At 43.8% G+C, this 26,097-nt stretch overlaps 1 protein-coding gene across 2 annotated transcripts in view; it reads right to left on the reverse strand.

Annotated features, from left to right (window-relative positions):
• The window catches only part of LOC147108694 (collagen alpha-1(XIV) chain-like), a 185,047-nt gene that overhangs the window by 90,575 nt on the left and 68,375 nt on the right, over window positions 1-26,097 (reverse strand). For both annotated transcript variants that reach the window (XM_086005412.1, XM_086005411.1), the window contains exons 14-20: window positions 24,374-24,513; window positions 23,075-23,204; window positions 22,826-22,965; window positions 19,463-19,595; window positions 8,947-9,089; window positions 5,861-5,987; window positions 3,994-4,116 (exon numbers count right to left, since the gene is read on the reverse strand). In XM_086005412.1, coding sequence (XP_085861538.1) covers window positions 3,994-4,116; window positions 5,861-5,987; window positions 8,947-9,089; window positions 19,463-19,595; window positions 22,826-22,965; window positions 23,075-23,204; window positions 24,374-24,513 — 936 coding nt within the window. The remainder of the gene's footprint in view (window positions 1-3,993; window positions 4,117-5,860; window positions 5,988-8,946; window positions 9,090-19,462; window positions 19,596-22,825; window positions 22,966-23,074; window positions 23,205-24,373; window positions 24,514-26,097) is intronic.

A 26,097-nucleotide genomic window follows, 5' to 3' on the forward strand; every position in this document is an offset into this window, starting at 1 on the left:
CTGAGGGCCAAAACTCGTTAGGACAGCATTAAAACCAAAAGTTTTGCTGTCAAGGAAAGGCAGGAAGCACCCGCCTTTAAATAGCGCTCCCCCAGCCCCTTCCTGACTTGAAAACGTTCCCCTCTACCTGTCATTGCTAGCGGCAGGTGCTAAGGCAGGGGACGTGACTCAATATCTGATCTGGGGCGCTACTGGGGCATTGCATGCTTGACTGATGTCACGATCTGCGGGCGCAGGAGATCATGACGGTAGTGTTTAGCGTCGCCGCAAAACGTCTGGTCAATTTCACGAGCGGCAGTAAAATGGCTATGCTCGGGCGCTAACTTCCTAGCGCCCAGTTAGCGCCCCTGGAGGTACTAACGGGAGGTGCTAAGCAATGAATTTTTCCCCCAAAGAGTCTTGGTCAAACCCCATCTGAGAACTGCATTCAGTTTTGGGCACTGCACCTCAGGAAAGATATATTGGCCTTGGAGAGGCTGCAGCATAGATTCACCAGAATGATTTCAGGGTTAAATTATGGTGACAGTTTGCATAAACTTGGCTTGTATTCCTTTGAGTTTAGAATGTTGAGGGGTGAGCTAATTGAGGTGTTTAAAATGATAAAAGTATTCAATAGAGTAGATACAGAGGGGTCGACTTTGTCAAACCTGTCGGGAAGAAGGCGGGACTTCCCCTTTCGGGTTTTTGACCCGCCTACTTCAACATCCGGCCAATCCGCGCGATTTTCCCTTGATTGACCTTGTTGAGCCTGCCCAGCGGGCTCAGCAGGCCAATTAAGGGCCACCCGGCAACAGGTGACGTCACAGACTGAAATTTCATCTGTCAAGATTTCTGACAGATGAAATATCAGTGTTTTACAGCTGTTTGAGACTGTGAAACACTGACAGTCTGATTTCTAAGATGAGTCCTTCTGCGCAGACTCATTTAGAAATCTCAGCAGCACTAAAAGCTGAAGGCTGTCACTTTTGACAGATCGCAGCCGTTCAGCTTTCAGTTCCGGCTGAGTGCTGCGCTCCCGACGGCTACAGGAAGAAAGGCTGTTAAGGTAAGTAAAGGTAAGTAAAAGTTCTTTACACACTTTAGACACACCAAACACACTTACCTTTACCCTCATGCACCTATCACTCACCTGAGCGCCGACATCGCGACCCCTCCAACTCATTCAACCCAACGGCCCGCTGCTCTAACCTGGCGTGGTTTGGAGCCGTCGGGAAACCCACACGAAACCCCTCAAAATGGGGATTAGGCTAAAAACTGCCTGTTAACAGGCAGTTAATTGGCACTAATCCCTTCCCGCCTGGTTTCGGTGGGTCCCAGTGCGGGGCACGTACCCGCCACCCCTGAAACTTACGTGGGGCGGGGTTTTGGGCGGGATGGTGTCGGGACCCCCAAAGTCGGGATTTCCCCCCCCCCCCCCCACACGCCTGAAACCCCACCTGATGGCTCCCCGAAAATCTAGCCCTCAGAGAATCTATTTCCTTTGTGGGGGAATGCAGAACAAGGGGGCACAATCATAAAATTAAACCTAGGCCATTCAGGAATAAATCAGGAAACAGTTTTTCATACAATGGGTCTGAATTTGTGGTTGGCGGCCTCCTGCAGGCGAATGCCTCCGAACCACAAGAAAAGTATGAACCTACCTGATGGTCCTCAAGGTTCGTAGACTCGAACTCTTAGGCCTCTACAGATATGCATGCATAAAGGCCCACGTACCCTGGGTCGCATGTGGTTCGCAAGCATCCCTGGGATCACATGGGCCAGGCCAACCAATGAAAAAGAGGGATCCCCATTATGCTTACGGGTACGGTAACATTGTGGTAATCCGGAATGGCCTGGCCTAATGATCTGGAGACGCGAATTCAAATCCTCCCATGGCAGCTGGTGAATTTAAATTCAGTTAATTAAATAAATCTGGAATAAAAAGCTAATATCAGTAATGGTAACCATGGAACTATTGGATTGTCGTAAAAACCCATCTGGTTCTCTAATGTCCTTTAGGGAAGGAAATCTGCCGTCCTTACCCAGTGTGGCCTATATGTGACTCTAGACCCACAGCAATGTGGTTGATTCTTAACTGCCCTCTGAAAAGGACTAGCAAGCCACTCAGTTGTATAAGGCGGCTCACCACCACCTTCTCTAGGGCAATTAGGAATGGGCAATAAATGCTGGCCTTGCCGGCGACGCCCACATCCCATGAACAAATAAATTACATACAAAATCCCCATAAGCATGAATAGGAAGCCCCTAAAAAACACAATTACACACCAGTGAAATAAAAATAAATCACATGTTCAAATTTAATTAAAATACAACTAAATTAAACATTTAAAACAAAAATGTAATTAAAAAAAATTTAAACATGTTAAAGGGGCTAAAAATAGCCTATATCTAATTGTAAGGTTTTTTATGTTTAAATAATTTTTTTTTAATGTAATATTCATTTGAACTCTAACACTGGTAAAAGAAGACCCTACAACTGCTTTTACCAGGCATAAAAGTTTCACAGGCATTCGCTGGGCAGTAGCTGGGCAACTAGCCCAACTCTCCGCCTGCGAATGTCCATTTCCCAGGGATGCGGTGGATCTGTCGAGCTGAAACTTGACAGATCGCAAGTTCCGGGTTTTTGCACATGCGCATCGCATGCGAAAACCCAGACTTGCGGGGCACTTACGGCCACGTACACACCGTGTACACGGTCATAGGCCCCGGAAAATCTGGGCCAATGGTAATTCTCTCTCCTAAAAGACTTTGGATGCTGAGTCAATTGAAATTTTCAAGACTGAGATCCTCAGATTTTTATTAGGTAAAGGTATCAAGGGATATGGATCAAAGCCGGGTAAATGGAGTTGAGGACAGATCAGCAGAATGGGCTCGAGGGGCTGAATGGCCTACTCCTGTTCCTATGGTCCTATGGTCCTATCTGCAGGTGCAATCTATCTGGACCAGAGTTCTTGTCCACCTCACATTTGGCTAGTTTCTCCTTTCTTTCTTGACTTCTACTGCTGTCTTTTTTTCCTCGTTACCTCTTCAGTGAAAACTGAGACAACGTAAATATTCAGTGTCTCTACCATTTCAGTATAATTTCCTCAGAGTTTATCTTGCTCATCCCTTAATGGCCCTATCCCTATCTTAATTCTCCTTTTGTTACTTATGTCCCTATAGAATGCATTACTATTTATTTTTATATTCTTTGATATTTTCATTTCACATTTCCTCTTTGCCTTCCTACTTGTCTTTTTACCTTTTTCCCAACCTCATCATATTCCCTTTTGACATCCTCTCCTTTATTATGTACTTTGAATATGCCTTTTCTTTAGATTCAAATTTATCCTCATCTCTTCATTTATCTATGGCATCTCATTCTTGGCTAGTTTGTTCTTATTTTTTAGTGGAATATATTTTTCCTAAATTCTATTGATCCCTCCTTTAAATATTGCTCACTGTTGTTCTACCTCTTTGCCTCAATATTTTTCTCCAGTTTACCTTTCTTAGCTCCATCCTCATTCCCTCATAGTTGGCTTTGCTCCAATCTATTACTTTTGTCTTTGTACCATCTATATCGCACTCAATCATTATCTTAAACCTTATATTGTAACCATTACTCCCTAGGTGTTCTCCCACACTTACTTCTCTATCTGCTCTGGTTTATTTCCCATTACTAGGTTGAGCTGTGCTTCCTCCCTTGTTGGGTTTCTTACAAACTGGATCAGAAAGGAGTCTTGTACATGTTGTAAAAACTCCACCCTTTCTCCTCTTTCACTCCCTTTATGAATAAAAGATCTTGAAAAGTGAAATGGTTCTAAACAGGAGATATCAGAAGTATCTTTATATTGCTCTCATTAATATAGATTCTTTAATAATTTCAGGTAGGCATGCTGTGTGAAGTGAGCTTCCATTCAGAATTTTCTGACTAAACTAAAATTTTAATCCTAACTCTTTAATCAAGGAGAAATCCTAACCCCTTCCACAAATCAAAGTGAAATCCACACTTACCAGAAGCTGTCTGATAAATCACAGCGTATCCCATAGGTTGTGTATCAGCTTTATCCCATGTGACTCGAAAGTGATTGTACCATACTTCTGAGATACGTAGGTTAGTTGGCGGAGCAAATGGCACTGAAGGGGAAAAAAGCTTAATATAGCACCAACTGACATGTATAATTGCTAATGATTATTAAGAAATAAAATTGGTAAAGGTGATAACCATACATTTATCATGAATGCTACAGTATTATATATCACAAGGTTTTAACTACTCTTCTTGTAGTTAAACATACATTTTTCTTCCAGAGCCCAATGGTCTCTTGCCTGGATACTATTTTTGATACTTAACGGCCAAAGAATTGTGGTCGACGGCGTAGCTATGGAGTACACCACCCACCTCAGAAAGGAATTCACGCTTAGCTGGTGTGAGGCCTCGTGCATAAAATTGCTGTCACACGCTGCAGAGTTGTGCACAGCGTATTGGCCCACGGATCCCAGGGGTGCACTGTGTGCGTAAGTGTACCTGGGATCATGTGGGGCAGTGCTTCAATCAGGAAACAGAAGGTCTCTCATTCACCCCCAGGCTGGATTTACATTCTTAGAATTAGAAGTGAATTTTAGGGGAAATGATCAATAGACCAGAAGCAATCACACAGGCTGCTTAACAACTTTATTTAAGCAGAGATATACATTTGGATAATATTCAACTGAACTTTTGGAGGTTTGCTAATCCTTCAGGCAGGCTCAGTGTAAAGGGCAAACACATGTATAGTAATTTAAACAAAAAAAGCATCAGATGAAGATTTATCATCATGACGGGTGTCCCCTTATGCGGTTCAAACAGGCTCCTGCGCCTGTTTGCACCAGTCGTAAAATGTCCATGCATAATTGCTGGGCAATTAGCCCAACTCTGTGGCAGCAATGAAGATAATACAGTCGGATTTTATCCAGAACTTGCTGTCCATTTCAAAGGTGGTATGACAGTGTACTCTGAGAGTACGCCATCATACTGACCGCAAATTCTGCTCCAATATGTCAGTTTATAATTGTGGCTCTTTCAGCTTGCCCTAATGTTAGTGGCTATAATGTGAACACTGCATGCTTGGGTCATTCATATAATTAAACAGTTGCAGCGAATAATTTTATAGACATTTTACATTTAAACAAATGACAACAAAAGTTCCCTCACTGATACAGTAACATAAATTTTCTGACTCCTCTTGCTCTGATGGCAGTGGAGACCCAGGCTTGAAACTTTACTGTGAGATACTAATGTATTCATCTGAAATTTCTTACTCTGCTCTTTTAGTTGAGGGGCTAATCCATTTAAAATAGATGGGTGAATACTTCCAAAGAGAGGAATTTAAGACAAATTTGCCAGGTGTTCCTATGTTATTATTCCACGGTGTATTTGCAGTGTGTTCTATGAATCTTAGGAACTTCTGCCAGATTTATCCTTTCTGCTTCTGTCTGACATTTGATGGACAATAGCACCAGGTGGAAGTGCAAATGTGTGAGCACAGCACTGAAAGGCTTATATGGCAGCACCAAAACCGGCACTGAAATATAAAAGCATCTTGTAAGAATGTGACTGTTTCAGAATCAGCAAAAGGGTTCTGAAAATGGCTGAGATTTGGACTTGAATAAAATACAAAGAAAAATAGAAACTGCACCTCCATTAGGTATTTTCTGGAAAATGGCTCTTAAATCCCTTGCCTTGATAACCTATTATTATTTTGAAAGAAATGATCAACCGCTTGCCATTTAGATTACATACCACGGCACATACTTTACTGTACTCTTGTTTATTGTGAAATCATCGTGTCCAAAATAGTGAGAGGGTTCATGAAAAACAACCGGATATCATTATACTTACAGGTTTTGCCCTCTCCGGATATACTGGCCTCATCACCTGAAGCATAGACAGCAGTAACTGTCACTTCATATGTAGTGTCGGAGATTAGTGGCTGTATTATTATGCTGTTTCTCTTAACAGGTGTGATCTGGAATATTAGAAAACTTTCATTTAACAAATGTTCAGGCTTTGCTCATTTAGAAAAAATTTACAAGCAGCCACAAATCTATAAACTTCTCTTACTGACAGCAGTGAACCATTTAACTGCAGAATACAGCAATTAGACTTTGTGGCCTTAACAAACAGCCCAAGTTAAACACAGCTCCAGCATATCAGCAGAATACATTTTGTGTTACATGGTAAACATCATGTCCTTATGAAACAATGGGCTAGATTTTCGGGGGGCCGGCAGGCGGGGTTTCAGGCGTGTGGGGGGGGGAAATCCTGACTTTGGGGGTCCCGACACCATCCCGCCCAAAACCCCGCCCCACGTAAGTTTCAGGGGCGGCGGGTACCCGGCCCGCACTGGGACCCGCCGAAACCAGGCGGGAAGGGATTAGTGCCAATTAACTTTTGTGTGGGTTTCCTGACGGCTCCAAACCACGCCAGGTAGAGCAGGCGGGCCGTCGGGTTGAATGAGTTGGAGGGGTCGCGATGTCGGCGCTCAGGTGATGAATGGGTGCATGAGTGTAAAGGTAAGTGTGTTTGGTGTGTCTAAAGTGTGTGAAGAACTTTTACTTACCTCTACTTACCTTAACAGCCTTTCTTCCTGTAGCCATCAGGAGCGCAGCACTCAGCCGGAACTGAAAGCTGAACGGCTGCGATCTGTCAAAAGTGACAGCCTTCAGCTTTTAGTGCTGCTGAGATTTCTAAGTGAGTCTGCGCAGAAGGACTCATCTTAGAAATCAGACTGTCAGTGTTTCACAGTCTCAAACAGCTGTAAAACACTGATATTTCATCTGTCCAGAAATCTTGACAGATGAAATTGCAGTCTGTGACGTCACCTGTTGCCGGGTGGCCCTTAATTGGCCTGCTGAGCCCGCTGGGCATGCTCAACAAGGTCAATCAAGGGAAAATCGAGAGGATTGGCCGGATGTCGAAGTAGGCGGGTCAAAAACCCGAAAGGGGATGTCCCGCCTTCTTCCCGACAGGTTCGACAAAATCGACCCCAATGTATCATCTGGCTTATTGTGAGCAATGTCAGGAGAGATCTACTAGTATAACTTTTAAAAGCATACTATTTTATTTTGATTTTTTTTTCGATAGTAGCCAACATGAACATAAAACTGGTTATCAAGAAACAATTCAACTGAAGCAATTCATCAGTCTTACCGCCCTGTAATAACAGTACGTTTTTATAAGCGATTCAAAATACCCAAACTTGGAGACATGGCAGCAAACTTAGTGGGATAGATTTTTGTCTTTTCCATCTGGACATTAAGCATCATTTAGGTGGACCATAAAAAGGAAAATCTGGCCGAGAGGATCATGATAACTGAGCCCACCTGAAGTTCTTTCCTTTGAAATTAATGAACGGAAAATCTGCTATAGGCGTGTGGTCTTCCACTCCAAATGTTCAAAACATAATAGTGTGCTTTTGGCCCAGAAATTCGGGTCGGGGGCTTCCCGCGGGTGCAAGCCCCCGACCTGCACTTACTTTGCGCGCCGGCCGTTGAGCTGTAGGGCCCCGTGGAATTCCGATCCGGGGCCTGGTCCAGCTGCCGGCGCACAGTGCTTCCGTATCCCAGGGGCGCAATTAGTTAGATGCATCCCCTGGGATCACGTGGGCCATGGGCAGCCAATCGGAGCAGGGAATGCTCCATTCATAAGTCTGACAGGAAGTGCTGTCAAGACTTATAAATACTACGGCCCCAAAATAGCACTATACCTTCAAATAATTTTTTTTTTTAAATCACATTTTTAAATAAACTATAAATTACATGAAATAACTATTTTAAACAATAATTTAAATTTTTGAAAAAATAATTTTATATTCTAACGGGGCTAAAAATAAACTTACCTTGCTTTAAAGTATTTAAAAATAATAAACCTGTGGAAAAAATGTTTTAATTTTAATTAATTCACCACTTACTTTGTAAAAAGCAGGCCTTACACCTGCTTTTTATATTTCTAAATTCTGCAGGCTTACATTCCCGGAGAAACCTGTAAAAAAAACCTAAGTTTGATGCGCACGCGCAGCCTCCCTCGCGCATGCGTTCGACCTCTGAACCTCTTCGTTCAGAGGAGCGGAAGTGCCGGTTTCCCGTGCATGCGCAGTGCATGCAGGAAATCGGCACTTCCATCGGGCCTACGGGTCAGTACCCCGTGCGTACTCACCCATGGAGACCCGAATTTCTGGGCCATTAGATCAGCTCTCATGGCATCTCACCCTCTTTTCCCTTCTCACCCTCACACACTATGCATGACAAAAGGCTGGTGCTTTCAGCAGTCACTCATCTGTCTCTGCTTACCCCTGCCAGAAACTGCAAACCCTTCTCCCTCTTCCTTACCTTTCAGATCCTAACACTCTAGAGGATGCAGCGGACCGGAGGAACAGGAGGACATACCTCCAGAAGATCCAGCGTCACGCAACCTTGCCCAAGCAAGCACCAGCTCAGAGACTGGCACCCCATGTAGTTTAGAGGCTAGAGTGGAAAGGTCTGCACTGTGAAGTACACTGAGCACAAGTGCTCATTTAAGGAATGGAATCCTTTCCTGTTGTAATAGTGGGCTTGATCCTACATGGGAGCTTGCAGGGCCACGTGGGTTCTGTCGATGATCCCCTGCAGCTGAGTAAATATTCAGTAGTATTCAAAAAAATCCAATAATGCACAGAGAAATGTATCTAAAAGATTAGTTTATCAGTCCCTGAAGAGATTCACCTTTATAATTCTGTCAATAAGAGGCATCAATAGCGCTAATTAATACATTGTCTGTGACAGGTAAATAATTTAAACATCCTATTCTATCATTCTTTATTTTGAATTTAATGCTTTTAATTTCAGGATAACAAATTTTGAAAGGAAAATTAACTTCCAATAATAGGGCTATAACCTTCTGAGGAATATAGAAATTACATTATGATGTACAGTATAAATAGCACTTACCGTCTCTTCAGCATGGTCACCTTTAACAGTCATATATGATATCTTGTAATGCTGCACATTCACGGTTGGATGATCCCAGCTGATTTGAAGGCTAGTTGGTGTCTTGGCTTCTACGAGAAGGTTTGTTGGAGGATCTCTGGAAACTAAAACAAAAAACAGTATACAGCTCAATAAATTAAACACAATTTGTAAAATGAAGGCAAAATTTGTGTCATAACATTTTTCCAAATTTCATGGAGCTGATTTCACAATTGAAAGAGATGGCAACTGAGGACAGTGGGCTAAAAAGCAATTCATGGTAATAATCTGTGCGAAATGTAGTTCTTATTTAAAATTCACATTTATATTTTATCCTATTAATGCTCAATACAAGGTGTATGTTGAAGAGCTGCACGATATGGCCAATATCACACTTATGGGGCAGGATTTTCATTCAGGAGTTGGGTTGGAGGCGGGATGACAACTTTCAGGGTTGTAGTCCCGCCTCCATCGAGATGCGGCCAATCCACATGATTTTAACTTGATTGACCTTGTTGAGCCCGTCCAGTGGGCTCAGCAGGCCAATTAAGGGCCACCCGGCAACAGGTGGCATCACAGACTGAAATTTCATCTGGCAAGAGCTTTTGACAGATGAAATATCAGTGTTTCACAGCTGTTTGAAGCTGTCGAACACTGACAGTCTTACTTCTAACCTGAGTCCTTCTCTACAGACTCAGTTAGAAATCTCTCCTGCACAGTAAGCTGAAGGCTGTCACTTTTGACAGTTCGCAGCCATTCTGCTTTCTGTGCCGGTGAGATGAGGGACCCCCGGGACCTAAAGGTGTAGTGTATGTGCCTTTAAGAGCCCCAGGTGTACTGTAATGCCGGTAATGGCCACTCGGGCTATATAAGCCTGTATATTGTGTTGTATCAGTTAGTTCCCCTGCAGACTTTGTTTAGTAAACACCTGTGAAACCAACTCCTGTCTTCAGTGTCTCTATCAACACACGAACACAACAGTGGTGACGAGGATGGGATACGGACTTACTTGCAATTTGGCAGCACCTCAAGGACATCGATTCCTCTGGCGTCCAAAGTTGAAGAAAAATCAAGAAAAAGACAAAGCTGTGGTTTCACCAGCTAGCCAAACTGGTGGCAGGTACTGCAATAATCCTTCCTGGGCGTCGGGCTGGGGCTCCAGCGGCTGGCTCTGCAGCTAGGCCAAGCAGCGAAAGCAGAGGCAAGCAGTAACAGACGGGGAGGGAGCACTCGGGAGACGGCCGGCGCTGCAAGCAGGTCGGCGTTCAGACCTAGAGAGAGAGTCCGGCGGGAACGAGTCTCCAACTGTAAATAAATAAATAAAAAGAACGGAAACCGCGGGAAACAGCGTTGTCATCGGCAGCAGCGGCGGGGAAGCGCGGGAAGCGCCATATCTTTTCTGCAGAAAAGAAAGAGAAGCGCGGGAAGCGCCATTTTTTTTCTAGGATGCCTAAGTCTGGCAATATTGATGCTTTTGATAACGAGATAGAGGATTGGACCACATATGTGGAAAGAGTGGAGGTATATTACACCGCAAATGGAATAGAAGATGAAAAAAAAGCTTCAGTACTGCTAAATCTAATGGGCGCAAAGACATACGGGCTGTTACGAAATTTAATCACTCCAGCCAAACCAAAGGACAAGAATTTTAAAGAAATTGTTGATACCCTACAGGAGCACTTAAACCCAACACCGCTGCTGATAGCGGAACGATTCAAATTCTTCAAGAGAAATCAACACAAGAATGAAAGTAACGCTGATTACCTCACCGAATTAAGAAAGCTATCAAAACACTGCCAATTCGGGGCAAGACTAGCAGATTATCTTCAAGACAAATTCGTCTGCGGTCTCCTAAGTGAAGGAACACAGAAAAGGCTGCTTTCTGAAAAAGATTTAACACTGGACAAGGCTTTCAGTATGGCTGTATCATACGAAGTGGCCGCAAGAGGAGCGGCAGAGATACAACAAAAGACACAGGACTTCGGCACCCATGAAATGACACAGGGTTTCGAGAGATGTTATCGCTGCGGCAGATCCACCCATGACCAGAGGGACTGCTGGTTCAAGGACAAAGCATGCAGGCAATGCGGAAAGATTGGACACATTGCACAGGTATGCCGATCTGGACAAAAAAAATCCATGGACAGGAAAAAAAAAAATCAATAAAGAAAAGTACAGAAAGGTACAAATGATGACGGACAGTAGCTCCGAAGACCAGAAGAGCGATAGCGACTCCGAAAACAAGAGACTAAGCTGTCTCAAATTACATAATGTAATTGCCAAAGATGTTTACCAGACCATTTGGGTTACCCTCACGATAGCAGGGTCCCCAGTTAAAATGGAGCTAGATACAGGATCAGCTCTGACCGTCATAAATCGACGGGATTACGAGCGGCTATTTCCGCATATACCTTTAAAAGACACATCCATTATCTTGAAAACATATACGGGGCAGAAAGTATACCCCAAAGGAAAAATAAAGGTGCCTGTTGTATACAACGGCAAGGAAATACAAAAGTTGTATTTATACATCCTACAAGATGGTGGTCCACCGCTGTTGGGACGTGAATGGATCAGGAAAATACGTTTCGACTGGCACTCCATTCAGGCACTGACAGTGACCAGTAAGAAAAAAAACGATGATGACGTCATACCTGAACGATTAAAAGACATCTTGGCCAACGCCAAAGAAGTGTTTCAAGAGAAACTAGGAACCTTGAAAGGCATCACCACCTCAATAAAAGTGGAAGATGCAGCAATTCCCAAGTTTTTTAAGGCAAGACCGGTGCCATACGCAATTCGTCCAGCAGTCGAGGCAGAGCTGGAGAATTTGGAAAAAGCAGGCGTATTATCCAAAATAGATTGGAACGAGTGGGCAACACCCATCGTCCCAGTCATGAAGAAAGCATTGAATAATGATAAATCTGAAGAACAGAGAAAAATTTGCATCTGTGGAGACTTCAAGGTGACTGTAAACCCGGTCCTTCACACGGTACAGTAAGATATTTTCGCCTCACTATCCGGAGGGAAACGTTTCACCAAAATTGACTTGGCACAGGCATATCTACAGATGGAGGTTGAAGAGGCCTCTAAAAAATCTCACGATAAATACACACAAAGGTCTGTACCAGTACAATCGACTGGTTTTCGGAGTAGCGTCCGCTCCAGCTATCTGGCAAAGAGCTATGGAGCAAGTCCTCCAAGGGATTCCGGGGACTCATTGCTACCTAGACGACATTCTTGTAACAGGAGAAAACGACAATGAGCACCTTGCCAATTTGGAGCAGGTGCTCACTAGGCTAAGAGAACGGGGCCTACGAGCAAATCGCCCCAAGTGCGAATTTTTCCAAAATCAAATATCATATTGTGGCCACATAATTAATAAGGAAGGGTTGCATAAGTCACCTGAAAAAATTGAAGCGGTCATAAAAGCCCCAGCACCTGAAAATGTTTCACAATTAAGATCATTCCTGGGATTAATAAATTACTATCATAAATTTTTACCAAACTTATCAACTCTTCTGCACCCTCTTAATGAACTGCTACAAACAGGAGTAATTTGGAAATGGAGCGAAGACTGTAAACGTGCCTTCCATAAGTGCAAAGACTTAATCACGTCCAAAGAAGTTTTGGCTCATTACAACCCATCACTGCCAATCAGACTGGCGTGCGATGCATCCCCTTACGGCGTAGGAGCAGTATTATTGCATAAATTCCCTGATGGCTCGGAACGGCCGATAGCTTTTGCGTCACGCTCATTGAACTCAGCTGAGCGTAACTATGCCCAAATCGACAGGGAAGCACTCAGCCTGGTATGGGGAGTGAAGAAATTCAACCATTACCTACACGGACAAAAATTTACCTTGTTGACTGACCATCAACCCCTCATCTCCATATTCAACCCTAAAAAGGGTGTTCCCATTATGACAGCGCAAAGGCTACAGAGGTGGTCCCTTTTTCTAGGGGCACACCAATACAACATAGAATACAAAGGATCAAAACAGCATGGGAATGCTGATGGGTTATCGCGCCTACCGTTGCCAACGGTAGAAGAAGCACCTACCGTAGACCCAGTGGAGATTTTCCACTCTACCATAGTCGAATGTCTACCAGTAACAAATTCTGCCATTGAAAGGGAAACTAGAAATGACCTGACTCTCTCACGAGTCTACGATTTAACAGTGAAGGGATGGCCAGCACATGGCAAACCACTGTTGCCAGCATTCTCGCAAAGAAGAGAACAACTGTCAGTATGCAGAGGAACCTTGATGTGTGGATCCAGAATGGTGATTCCACCCAAACTCCAGGATAAAGTTCTAAAGGAGCTTCACGAAGGGCATCTGGGTGGAGTGAAAATGAAGAACCTAGCCAGGGCGTTTGTATGGTGGCCAGGTATCGATGGAGACATCGAAGAAATGACCAAGAGCTGCCTAGGATGCCAGAAGGTCCAAAACGCTCCACCACAAGCCCCTCTACATCCATGGGAGTGGCCCTCATCTCCCTGGCAAAGGGTACACATCAACTTTGCTGGTCCATTTATGGACTCAATGTTCTTAATCGCGGTTGATGCACACTCCAAGTGGCCGGAGGTAATAAAGATGTCCTCCACCACCACGGGAAAAACCATCACAGTATTAAGGACCATATTTGCCAGGAATGGGCTGCCTGAACAGATCTGTTCTGATAATGGACCGCAATTTGTGTCCGAAGAATTCAGGAAGTTCTTAAAAAACAATGGGGTTAAGCACTACACGTCCGCCCCATACCATCCCGCCACCAATGGATTGGCTGAAAGGTTTGTCCAGACCTTCAAGAAGGCCATAAAGGCCATGGGTAATGAAGACATAAAACTTCAGCACAAGGTGGATAACTTCTTGTTCGCATACAGGAATGCAACACATATGGTTACAAACCAAACTCCCGCCATGATGTTCTTCAATAGAAGCCTAAGATGCCGGCTGGATTTGATCAAGCCAAACATCAGAAGGGACGTGGAGAACCGGCAATTTCAAGGCATGAATGAAAGGCCAACTAGAACCTTCCAGATAGGTCAACAAGTTTTAGCCCGGGACTACCGTACCGAGAAATGGCAGCCTGGAACTATCTGCACACGACTAGGACCGCTGATGTATACCGTGGACATCGGAGAAAGCATAATAAGGCGCCATGCTGACCAAATCATAGAGTCATCCGAAAAGGGACAACCTACACCACAACTCTATACGCTTAATGATGAAGTAGAGATACCCATATCTACCTCCGATCCGGTGATACTGGAACCAGATGAACCCGACACTGGCATTCAAGCCGAATCAGCCTTGCCAAAAGAACCTACTACACCACCAGAAACTACTACACCACCGAGGCGTTATCCAGACCGAGTCAGGAAGCCTCCAGAGAGACTGACTTATAATTAATTAACTGCAGCAATGTGTAGATTATTTTTCTTGTAACATGTAATTAATGATTACTTAAAATATTATGTACTGGTTGGCTAAAAGGGGAGGAATTGTAGTGTATGTGCCTTTAAGAGCCCCAGGTGTACTGTAATGCCGGTAATGGCCACTCGGGCTATATAAGCCTGTATATTGTGTTGTATCAGTTAGTTCCCCTCCAGACTTTGTTTAGTAAACACCTGTGAAACCAACTCCTGTCTTCAGTGTCTCTATCAACACATGGACACAACAAAAGGAAGGAAGGCTGAAAAGGTAAGAAAAGCTCATTTAAACTTCTTTAATCACTTTAGACACACCAAACACACTTAACTTTGCACTCATGCACCCATCACTCACCTGAACACCGACATCTCGACCCCTCCAAGTCCTTCAACCCGACGGCCCGCCTCCTCTAACTTGGCGTGGTTTGGAGCCGTCGGGAATCCCACACTTCAACCTTAAAAATAGGGATTCGGCTAAAAACTGCCTGTTAACTACCTGTTAACAGGCAGTTAATTGGCACTAATCCCTTCCCGCCTCGGTTGGGTGGGTGCCAGGGCGGGGCGGGTACCCGCCTCCTTTGAAACTGACATGGAGGCGGGTTTGGGTGCGGGATGGGGTCGGGACCCCTGATTTCGGGATTTTAACCCCCCACACGCCTCCAATCCTGACTCCACGGCCAAATGAAAATCCTGCCCATGGTGTTTATTATTCATGCACAGCTTTATCGCTTGTTATCAGTTCAGCTCTCATGAGATTTAGGGCAGATCCCATGGCTTACTCACTTGTATTCTTTCTGTCACATGTAAGCAAGAATACACAAACAGCAAAATTATTTAGTAGTAGAAGTCCATAATTTATCGTTTTAAGAGTTATTTTAAACCCACTTTGAAGTGAGATCTCAAAGTCTGTGTCCTTCTAGAAAATCAAATAAATACAAATTATTAATAACATTAGTAGCCTTCTGTTTTCTACAAACTTTGGTTTTTAATTTTTAGGAGGGTGGGGGGAGATGAGTATCAGGGTTTGGGACTAGAGCACTTTCTGCACTTTTTCCATCCACATCAGGTTTATCAGATGCAAAGTAAACGTCACTTTACTATTACCCAATAATGTGCCGTAACCTCAACTTCATTTCATCTATCCTACTATTTTTTCCATTTCCCACAACAATCGTTATTATAACCTTCCTGATTAAGTTGCCAATTTTTGTCAAATTAAAGGTAGTTTTACGGTTGTTTGTTTAATCAGACCGGTGTCTGACACTCCAGTTAAGAGTCTCCAAAACAAAGCTACTGAGAAATCCACACAGGTAGAGTTTCTGTTTGCCTGATATAAAGTGCACACACTCATAAGCACAAATCCCATTTATCTAAATTCAGAGAGTTTAGCAATAGCCAAGGATTAGGGACCGCCAGGTGTGTGCAGGGGCATTCCTGGAAGAAAACCAGCTAAACCCGCACAGCTTACTACCACAAAGCACCAGTGAGGTACCTGCTTTTAAAAATCAGGAGCATTTTCCTTTTGTTTTCTAATGTTAGTGCTCATCAAGAGTGAATAGGGATGTCGTCTAAATGGACTTCCAGAAGGCATTTGATAAAGTTCCAGATGAGAGATTATTAGCAAATTTAGTCCTGCAAGAATGTTTCCACTTGACCCACCCCCTGCCCACACAAAACCCACTGGCCTAGAAATTCGGTAGGCTTAGCGCCGCATTTGAGGCGCGAGAGGGCCTAGCGCCGGAGTTATGGCCAGTTGAGAAATTCCCTGGGGCCCTAAATCGGCGTTGCACCGGTAGCGCTGCGCCGGCACCGATGACGTCATCGGTGTGCGCAGCGTCCCGGTTGCCGTGGTAACCCGGCCCCAAGCCGAAATTCAGTTGCGCCCGCCTCGTCCATGGCAGGCGCAACTAAGACTCTGGCAACAGAGTCTTCCCCCAGTGTGCGCCGGCGCATAAAGGTGGAGCGGCGGCCGGCCGCGTTCCCGGCGGCCGCCTGCCCGCACCTCCCTTCCCGGACTCCTGCATTCCCCCCCCGCGGCCCTGATCAGTGTCTCATGCGAGCCCGGCACTTCCCCGAGGTGCCGGGCTCAGATGTCGGGTCAATCCGCCGGACAGTTGTCGGCTGCAGGCAGCTCCTCCTTAACAGGAGGAGGAGGCCTGCAGTTCCCCCGCCTGCCGCACCGCATCGGGTGCCGCAGCGGGGGATTAGCGCCGGGAAACCCAAGTTCACGCCCGTTTTGAGGCGCTAAAGGAGGGTTTTAGCGCCCGCCGCCGTCTGGGCCCGGCGCACCCGAATTTTCGTCGCGCGCTGCCGCATTACCGCTGGCGCAAACTTTCTGGCGCTACAGCCCTGGCAAGACCAGAACCCAATTTCTAGGCCACTAGGTGTTAATAAGTCAACAAATATAGAATTCTGATGACAGACAGGCAGAAATCTGATAGCCTTGGGGATGCCAGCTGCAAAATTCTGGTGAACAAGGGCAGCGTTTAGACCATCTTGTCAATCAGGGTATTTTTAAATTATTTTCAGAAAGAAAGAACAAAGTTGGATTTATATAGTGCCTTTCACAACCTCAGGCTATCAAAAGCTTTTCATAGCCAATGAAGTACTCTTGCACTGCTGTAATGCTGGCAAAAGTGCAGCTAATTTGTAAATGGGATTTTTGTGTAAAAAGTTGTTTTACACTAATGACACGTAATTAAAATGATCCAAATGCCAGCACTAGATCCTTCTGTACTGTAAAGAGATCCAAAGATAATGATTTTAAATAAAGGAAACTACGATGGTATGAGGCGCGAGTTGGTTGGATTGATTGGGGAATGTCACTCAAAGGGTTGACGGTGGATAGGCAATGGCAAACATTCAAAGACCGCATGGATGAACTACAGAATTTGTTCATCCCAGTTTGGCATAAAAATAAAACAAAAAAGGTGACTCAACCGTGGCTAACAAGGGAAATTAGGGATAGCATAAGATCCAAGGAGAGGACATATAAATTGGCCAGAAAAAGCAGTAAACCTGAGGATTGGGAGCAGTTTAGGATTCAACAAAGGAGGACAAAGGGATTAATTAAGAAGGAGAAAATAGAATATGAGAGTAAGCTTGCAGGGAACATAAAAACTGACTGTAAAAGCTTTTATAGATATGTGAAGAGAAAAAAATTGGTGAAGTCAAGCGTAGGTCCCTTGCAGTCAGAATCAGGGGAATTTATAAGGGGGGGAACAAAGAAATGGCAGACCAATTAAATACATATTTTGGTTCTGTCTTCACAAAGGAGGACACAAATAACCTCCCAGAGATGTCGGGGAACATAGGGTCTGATGAAAGGGTGGAACTGAAAGAAATCAATATTTGTAGGGAAATGGTGTTAGGGAAATTGACGGGATTGAAGGCCGATAATCCCCAGGGCCTGATAATCTACATCGTAGGGTACTTAAGGAAGTGGCCCTAGAAATAGTAGATGCATTGCTGATCATCTTCCAACATTCGATGGAACCTGGAACAGTACCTATGGATTGGAGGGTAGCTAATGTTACCCCACTATTCAAAAAAGGTGGTAGAGAGAAAACGGGGAATTACAGACCAGTAAGCCTGACATCGGTAGTGGGGAAAATGCTAGAGTCCATTATAAAAGATGTATCTTGGAAAACAGTGACAGGATCGGACAAAGTCAACATGGATTTACAGAAGGTAAATCGTGCTTGACTAATCTACTGGAATTTTTTGAGGATGTAACTGGTAAAACAGATAAGGGAGAACCAGTGGATGTGGTGTATTTGGACTTTCAAAAGGCTTTCGATAAGGTCCCGCATAAGAGATTAGCGTGTAAAGTTAAGGCACATGGGATTGGGGGCAAGGTATTGATTTGGATAGAGAACTGGTTGGCAGACAGAAAGCAAAGAGTTGGAATAAACGGGTCTTTTTCCGAGTGGCAGGCAGTGACTAGTAGGGTACCGCAGGGATCGGTCCTTGGACCCCAGCTATTCACAATATATATTAATGATCTAGACAAGGGAACTAGATGTAATATCTCCAAGTTTGCAGACGGCACAAAGCTGGGTGGGCATGTGTGCTGTGAGGAGGATGCCGAGAAATTCCAGTATGATTTGGACAGGTTGGGTGATTGGGCAGAAGCATGGCAGATGCACTATAATGTGGATAAATGTGAGGTTATCCACTTTGGTGTCAAAAACAGGAAGGCAGATTATTATCTGAATGGCAATAGATTGGGAGAAGGGGAAGTGCAATGAGACCAGGGTGTCCTTGTGCACCAGTCGCTGAAGGTAAGCATGCAGGTGCAGCAGGCGGTTACGAAGGCAAATGGTATGTTGGCCTTCGTAGCGAGAGGGTTTGAGTACAGGAACAAGGATGTCTTGCTGCAGTTGTACAGGGCCTTGGTGAGACCACATCTTGAGTATTCTGTGCAGTTTTGGTCACCTTATCTGAGGAACAATTTTCATGCCATGGAGTGCAGCGAAGATTCACCAGGCTGATACCTGGGATGGCAGGAATAATGTATGAGGAGAGATTGGGTCAATTGGGCTTATACTCGCTGGAGTTTAGAAGAATGAGAGGGGATCTCATTGAAACTTATAAAATTCTGACAGGACTGGACAGACTAGATGCAGGAAGGATGTTCCTGATGGTCGGGGAGTCCAGAACCAGGGGTCACAGTCTAAGGATAAGGGGTAAGACATTTAGGACAGAGATGAGGAGGAATTTCTTCACCCAGAGAGTGGTGAACCTGTGGAATTCTCTACCACAGAAGGCAGTAGAGGCCAATTCATTAAATATATTCAAGAAGGAGTTGGATATATTTCTTAAGGCTAAAGGGATCAAGGGATATGGGGAGAAAGCAGAGACCGGGTACTGAATTTGGATGACCAGCCATGATCGCATTGAATGGCGGAGCAGGCTCGAGGGGTCAATTGGCCTACTCCTGCTCCTATCTTCTATGTTTCTATGTTTAGCGCTGACAGCAATGTCCATTTCAATCTATGCAAAAATATTAATGTCTGTTTTAGGGTACTGAATGCTACCTCTTTAAAGCAAATCACCTACATGTGTTATAGCGCAGAACAATGGCATTGCTTTTGGCTGTGTCATTATACAGTGCAGACAGCGACACTTGATATTCTATGTTCTTGTCCAGACCCTGTAACACTGCTGTGTCCGTGTTCCCTTTGATATCGAGCTGTAAGCAAAATATCAAGACACATATTTAAAGCAGGCTTGTCAGCACATGAAGAAAAGACAGATTAACATTTCGGGCATGGCTCATCCTCAAAAGTTCTATTTACAGATGCTGACAGTTCTGTTATACATTACTAACATTTTCTATTTTTTCTTCAATTTTCCAGCATCAGCAATTTTTCTCTTTTTAACAAGACAAAGATTTACATGTGTTACTCTTACTTAGTGATTAGTAGAAGATATTAAATAGAAATTAATATTGATTGATCCAAAACACAGAAATTTAACTTATCTATTCAGAACAGTACAGGATGGTGATGAATGTTTTAGGTAAATGTAACTAATATAACAAATGCAACCATTTTGCTTTATGTACATTGGCTGACTGATTAATCTTACAAGTGCTGAATGTTTTCTTTTCGGGGTCTTTAAATTGGTCTTTTCATTTGGACTCTGGGAGCCAGCTAGTGTTTGTGCAGTGGACTAGATGAAATAACGGAAAATTTTTAAAAAGCAAATTAAATTGCAAAAAAATAGAAAAAAAAATATCGCAAGTGAAAAGAGGTGGAAGGAATGAGAATTGGTAAAGAAGCCTGAAGAAACAAAGAAAATAAAACAATCAGCTGAGGCCCCAGCTGACTGCTAAGAAAGTAAGAGTAATTCTTGGAGGAATTTGGACTAGTTACTTCGGGGGAGATTTTACCAGCCCTGGGGAGGCGGGACTGCTGGGAAAATGGCAGAATTTGGGGGCGGGTGTCCAACCCGCCACCAGCCTGCCTCCATGCCATCTTCCTAGGAGGCAGGTAGCCGTCCTGCGCCGGGTCCCGTCTCCTTAGAGGCGGGAAGGGATTAAAGCCTATTAACTGCCTGTTAACAGGTTGTTAACAGGTAGTTAACAGGCAGAAAATAGGATTATCCCCTTTTTGCCCTCACAAGTGTGGGCTTCCCGAAGGCTCCAAAACCCGCCAGCTCAGCGAGGCGAGTACTGGGTCTGCGGGGGTGCAAAAGTGTGCTGTGACGGTAAGTGATGGGTGCAAGAGTGTAGAGGTGAGTATCTGAAGTAAGTGCAAAGTGTTAGTAAAAGTGTACTTACCTTTGTTTCTTCCTGCAGGCTTCAGTCGGTGTCTATGCGGAGAGTCTCAGACCTCCATGTTGCAGATGAGAGATCTGTATTCTCAGATGCAACAACCATCTCATTTCTGTAAAAGAAAGAAGTTTGATGAGGTCTTGAATTCAAGACCTCATCAAACTACAGAGAATGTCACTGTTTGACAGCTTCACAGAGCTGTCAAACGATGACAATTAGTCTGTCAAAAAATTTTGACAGATGAAACGTCATACGTTGACGTTCTCTGCAACCAGCTTTCCCTTAATTGGCCTGCTAAGCCTGCTGGGCAGGCTTAACAAGGTCAATCAAGGGAAAATAGCATGGGTTGGCCACAAATCGATGGAGGCGGGACATCGACCCGCCAAGCAGCAGTCCCGCCTCCAATGTGCCCTCATTAACAAAATCGCCCCTTTCGCATCAGGGCTCACAAATTTATGGAAACGTGGCTTTCGCCCCCCTCACCTCAGTATAAGTTTTTTAAATGGGTAAACTGTTTTCAATGCAAGATGATGAAGTGTATATCTAGAACTTTTATTCCAACAAATAAATAATATTGTAACACGTGAGTACACACTGGGTACTCACGCGTAGGCCCAACGAAAGTGCCGGTTTCGTGCATGCACTGCACATGCGTGGGAAACCGGCACTTCCGTTCCCCTGAAAGAAGGGGTTGACCGGTGGAACGCATGCGCTGGAGAGGCAGCGCGTGCGCATCGAACCTACGTTTTTTTTCCAGGTTTTTCCGGGAGGGTAAGTCTCCAGCAGTTACACTTTTAAAAAGCAGGCGCAAGGCTTGCTTTTAACAAGGTAAGTGGTGAATTAATTAAAATTAAAACATTTTTTCCACAGATTTATTATTTTTAAATACTTTAAAGAAAGGTAAGTTTATTTTTAGCCCCGTTAGAAAATGTAATTAATTTTTTCAAAAATTTAAATTATTGTTTAAAATAGTTATTTCATGTAACTATTATAGTTATTTTAAAAATGTGATTTAAAAAAAAAATTATTTGAAGTTTTAGTGATGTTTTGGGGCTTATAGTATTTATAGGTTTGACAGCTCTTCCTGTCAAACTTATGAATGAAGCATTCCCTGCTACCATTGGCTCTCCATGGCCCACGTGATCCCAGGGGACGCATCGAACTAACTGCGCCCCTGGGATATGCAAGCACTGCGCGCCGGCAGTTGGAGGAGGCCCAGGATCGGAATCCCACGCGGGCCCACAGCTCAACGGCCGGCGCGCTAGGTAAGTGCAGGTCGGGGGTTTGCACCCGCGGGAAGCCCCTGACCCGAATTTCTGGGCCAAATTGACTTTCCTACTTTTATTAGACAGCATTAGGAATTTAAGTTCCTGATTTCAGGGACATTTGCCTATCCATAAGAGAGATTTTGTCATGTACTTGTGCCCATTTCCTTCTACCCCATTCTTTCAAAATTTATCCAAGTTTTAAAGAACTAATCACAGAAAACGTTTTTTCCTCCTTTTCCCCTTTCTCTAAAAAATAATTAGGGAACCAGTGTCCTCTGCCTGACTGGAGAAAAATAACTGTTTCACCCCCCCACCCCTTGACAAACTTTACCTCTGGCTCTCAGTGAAAAGTCTTTGCCTGCAGAAGACTAAGGCCTCAAACTATCCTTTGGCAAAATAGTGCAGGATTGTTTGATGTGTTCATCCTGAATTCATCTCACTGCAATTTGAGAGGAATTTCAAATAAACGTGTTAACAGTTCACACTTATTGTCCCACAGAGTAATTTCAAGGCCACAATCTTTCGCTGGTTCTTCTCTGTTCTGCAGCAGAGGCTCCAAGATATTCCAATTCTCTTCATTTCATTCAGATTCTTCATTGAATTAAAAAAGGAACTCCGCTGCCATTCAGGTACATTCAATGCTAGAAATGTCAGCTATCAGTTCGTCCCCAGAGTCCTGAACCTCTGCCACTGCTGTTCAATGCAATGACCAATGGAAATAAGGCAAAAAAGGAACATAACCTACATCGGTTAACAAATGGAATACTGTCTAAATGCATTCATAGCTGCACTGTTTTAGTATACAGTATCCCTTCATATATTGCTGCCTATAATGACAGTCAGAACAAATTAATTGGCTAAATGTATAACACAGACCTCTTTTAATTTTCCTCCGCTAAGTGGAATCCATTTTATTTTATATAGAACGACATCGCTGGCCGCATGTTTCCATGTAATCGTTAAATTGGTGCCTGCAAATTCAGTGACTTTCAGATCTGATGGAGGTGGAACCTTGACTAAGAATAAAACACCCAGAATATTACCTTTATTCAAATATAACTGGTTCTTTTTAAATCAACCACAAGCAATTATAAGCAAATGAATGCTAGATATGAAAGTACATACATGTTTCAGCAGTGATGGTAACAGGCACAGAGGACCCAGTATCATAAATAGAACGTACAGTAATCACATACTTTGTCAATGAGGTCAGGTTTTTCAATAGTACATTTGTAATGTTCCCAGCAACTTCAACCTGGAATTAAAAACAGCCAAAGATGAATACCTTACTATAATGATTCCACATACAAAGCTCACTGAGTTTATCCAGTGAGTGGCTGAGCCATATGGGCCAGGAAGATCCCAGTTTCAATCCCTCGTCTGAACTCAATCAGCTGATCTCAGCTTGATGGGTTAAGAAGGGGGAAATATCAATCAGCCTACCAGGGTTTCTGCTCCTGATTGTAATCCAGCAATCCTTGGTGGAAGTGTGCACACATGGACATCAGTTGAGGACAGAATCAGGTTCAGCTGTGATCTTCTTCACAGTGAAAAAGCCTGTTCACACTTACTGTCAGGGCTCATACATGAATGATGGAGGTTTGGACTAGGTAAAGGAGGTCACCCAATGCCTATGGATCCAATCCCCAGTAAGGCATTAACACCTACTGCTGGGGTGGAAGGGAGAAGAGAGAACTTTGGCTGGAAAAAGTGCATCCAGGAAAATTCCACAAATATGACTAATATATTTCAGAAGTAATTGGGGCTCTCCAAAGCAGTACACATCTATAGAGTAAACAGATAGAGAATTTAAACTCCCTCCGCCTGGTGGAATCCAGGCAGAATAGGAGTTAAAATCAAACGGCTGTATTTTCCACCCCATTCCCACACTGCAGCAAGTTTAACCCTGCTGTTTATTGCTGGCGGCTGAGGTGCCCAACTGACTAAGCTGGGAGCTCATTAACATATGCTAATCGAAGTCCTAGTGCGTGCTCCTCTGGACCTCACAAGGAATGTCTGGGCCTCTGCTGTCCCTGGCCACCCCCTTCCCACCGATGAGATCTTGTTGAACTGCATCCCATGCGTGCCTGAGTGCCTGAGTGCCAGCGTGCGGCCCAAAGGCCACATGGTCTTCACCTGCTGCCAGCCAGCCAGCTGTTTCTTTACGCCCATTTTGAACAGGCAGGTGAACAGTGGTAGGTAAATGAGACCTGGCTGTTAATATTGGCCGGGGCTCCCACAGCTTCCCGCTTGAGAGTTAAAATTCCCGCTAGTAGCTGATCAGAGATGCAACATTCAAGATATTCCTTATTCGTATGATTAATAAATAACTCAGGTCTCAGTTAGTGAGATCAAGACCTTTGACATTTGTGCAAGTCACCAGCATGAGCAACATATCCTTGAGTAGCTCAACATAAATCTCACCTGTTTGGGATCATTCCCATTGGCTGTTACATACATGATACGATGACCTCTCACTTTCCTTGAAGCTGTCTCCCAGTTTACTTTAACACTACTGTGATGGAGTTCAGTGAGATGTACATTTTCTGGGGGGTTCAGTGATACTACAAAAAAATAACATAGTATTTCAAAACCTAACTAAATAAAATAGGCACATTCTAATTTAATGCTCACCAAGACCAGCTACCCTGAAATCCTACTAAAAATGGGTGTTCCTTTGCAGCCTTTACAAGTCCTGGCAGTGTTACACTTGGCTTGTAGTTGGTTGCACAGGACCTGAGCTTTGGTACAACTCTGCTCCTGAGTCTGGCTTTTTATGTATTCCCCTGCCCTTCACCCCACCGCGCCTTCAGCTGTCTAGGTTGCACTCTCTAGAATTCCATTCCTAATCCTCTCTGCCTCTCTCTTGTCCTTTAAGATCCTCCTTAAAACCCACTTCTTTGCCTCCTAATCTCTCCTTCTTTGGCTCAGTCTCCATTTTCCTTATGCCTCTGTAAACCACCTTGGGATATTTTTCGATGTTAAAGGTACAATATAAATGTAAGTAGTAGTTGTTGTTATATCATGTAACATACAATGTATAATAATATAGATTTCTCGTGGCATTGTATAAAGGTGAAAAATTATTATACATTTCTATCCTGTAATTGCGTCTCTGCTCTTTATCCATTCCCTAATTCTGTGTTGCTCATTCCCTGTCCATCATCCTCTCCATCTCCATCTGGCTGTCTCACACTTTTCTCATTCTGCTGTCTGTATATTCTGTTCAACTCTTTTTCTCACTGTTCTTCTTTCAAGCTTTCTGTAAGTCTTGTCTCCCCAGTGTTTCCTCCTTTCTCTATTTCTATATCTGTATGGCTCTCGTATATTCCTTTACTGATGTACTCAATGGGGTGATTCTGTGATCTGACAGATGAAAGTGTTAACACTGTATTAGTGATGCACTATCAACAACACCAAAGACTACGAGTTGAACTTATACGAAGTAGGCTTTTATTGACTAAGAACTGGAGCATGCCTCTGTTAGTGGATCCATCCTAAGAGCTCCCGGGGGAAGGGTGGTGAGTCACCTTTATACCCGGGCTTAGGGGTGGAGCCAGGGGCGGAGACGTGCCCGGACCTGTACAGAGTTAACAGTGGTTTACCACACAGACATGTACAGAGTTAACAGTGGTTTACCACAATTAGTATATTATAAAATATAATATACTAGCGGTTAGAAATTCCTCCATGCATTACATTTATCTGAAGGGAAAAATCACAGTGGGTCCATGACTCTGTCCACGGTATATAGAGAGATTTCTAGCCACAGCTCAAAAGAGTGCTTTGAAGTCAAGGCCTCGGGGATTATTTTCCAAGTTTGCTCCTCCAACAAATTGTTTCACCCGGCAGCTACACATGTCGGGAAATCAATGCCGATAATTTTCTATTAATAGATGGTAACACAAATTTAAAAAAAATCTGCTTTCTCATCTCTTCTTGAAATATTTTAAATTTTGCCCATGGCACCATCACCGTTTATTAATAGATCTGATGAGTCTGCTGACAGAATAAATAGAAGTAAATCATCCAGAACATTGCTTATAATGACAGCAGCGTTACACCATGTAATGAATAGCATAGGTCTCCCACAACGTTGTTCACGATGAGCCGGATGTTTTATAAGAATAGGAGTGTTATGCCAAAGA

This window comes from Somniosus microcephalus, chromosome 13 (genome assembly GCF_052327205.1).
Source record: "Somniosus microcephalus isolate GS21.2 chromosome 13, FLI_Smic_1.0, whole genome shotgun sequence".
Classification (NCBI taxonomy): Eukaryota; Metazoa; Chordata; class Chondrichthyes; order Squaliformes; family Somniosidae; genus Somniosus; species Somniosus microcephalus.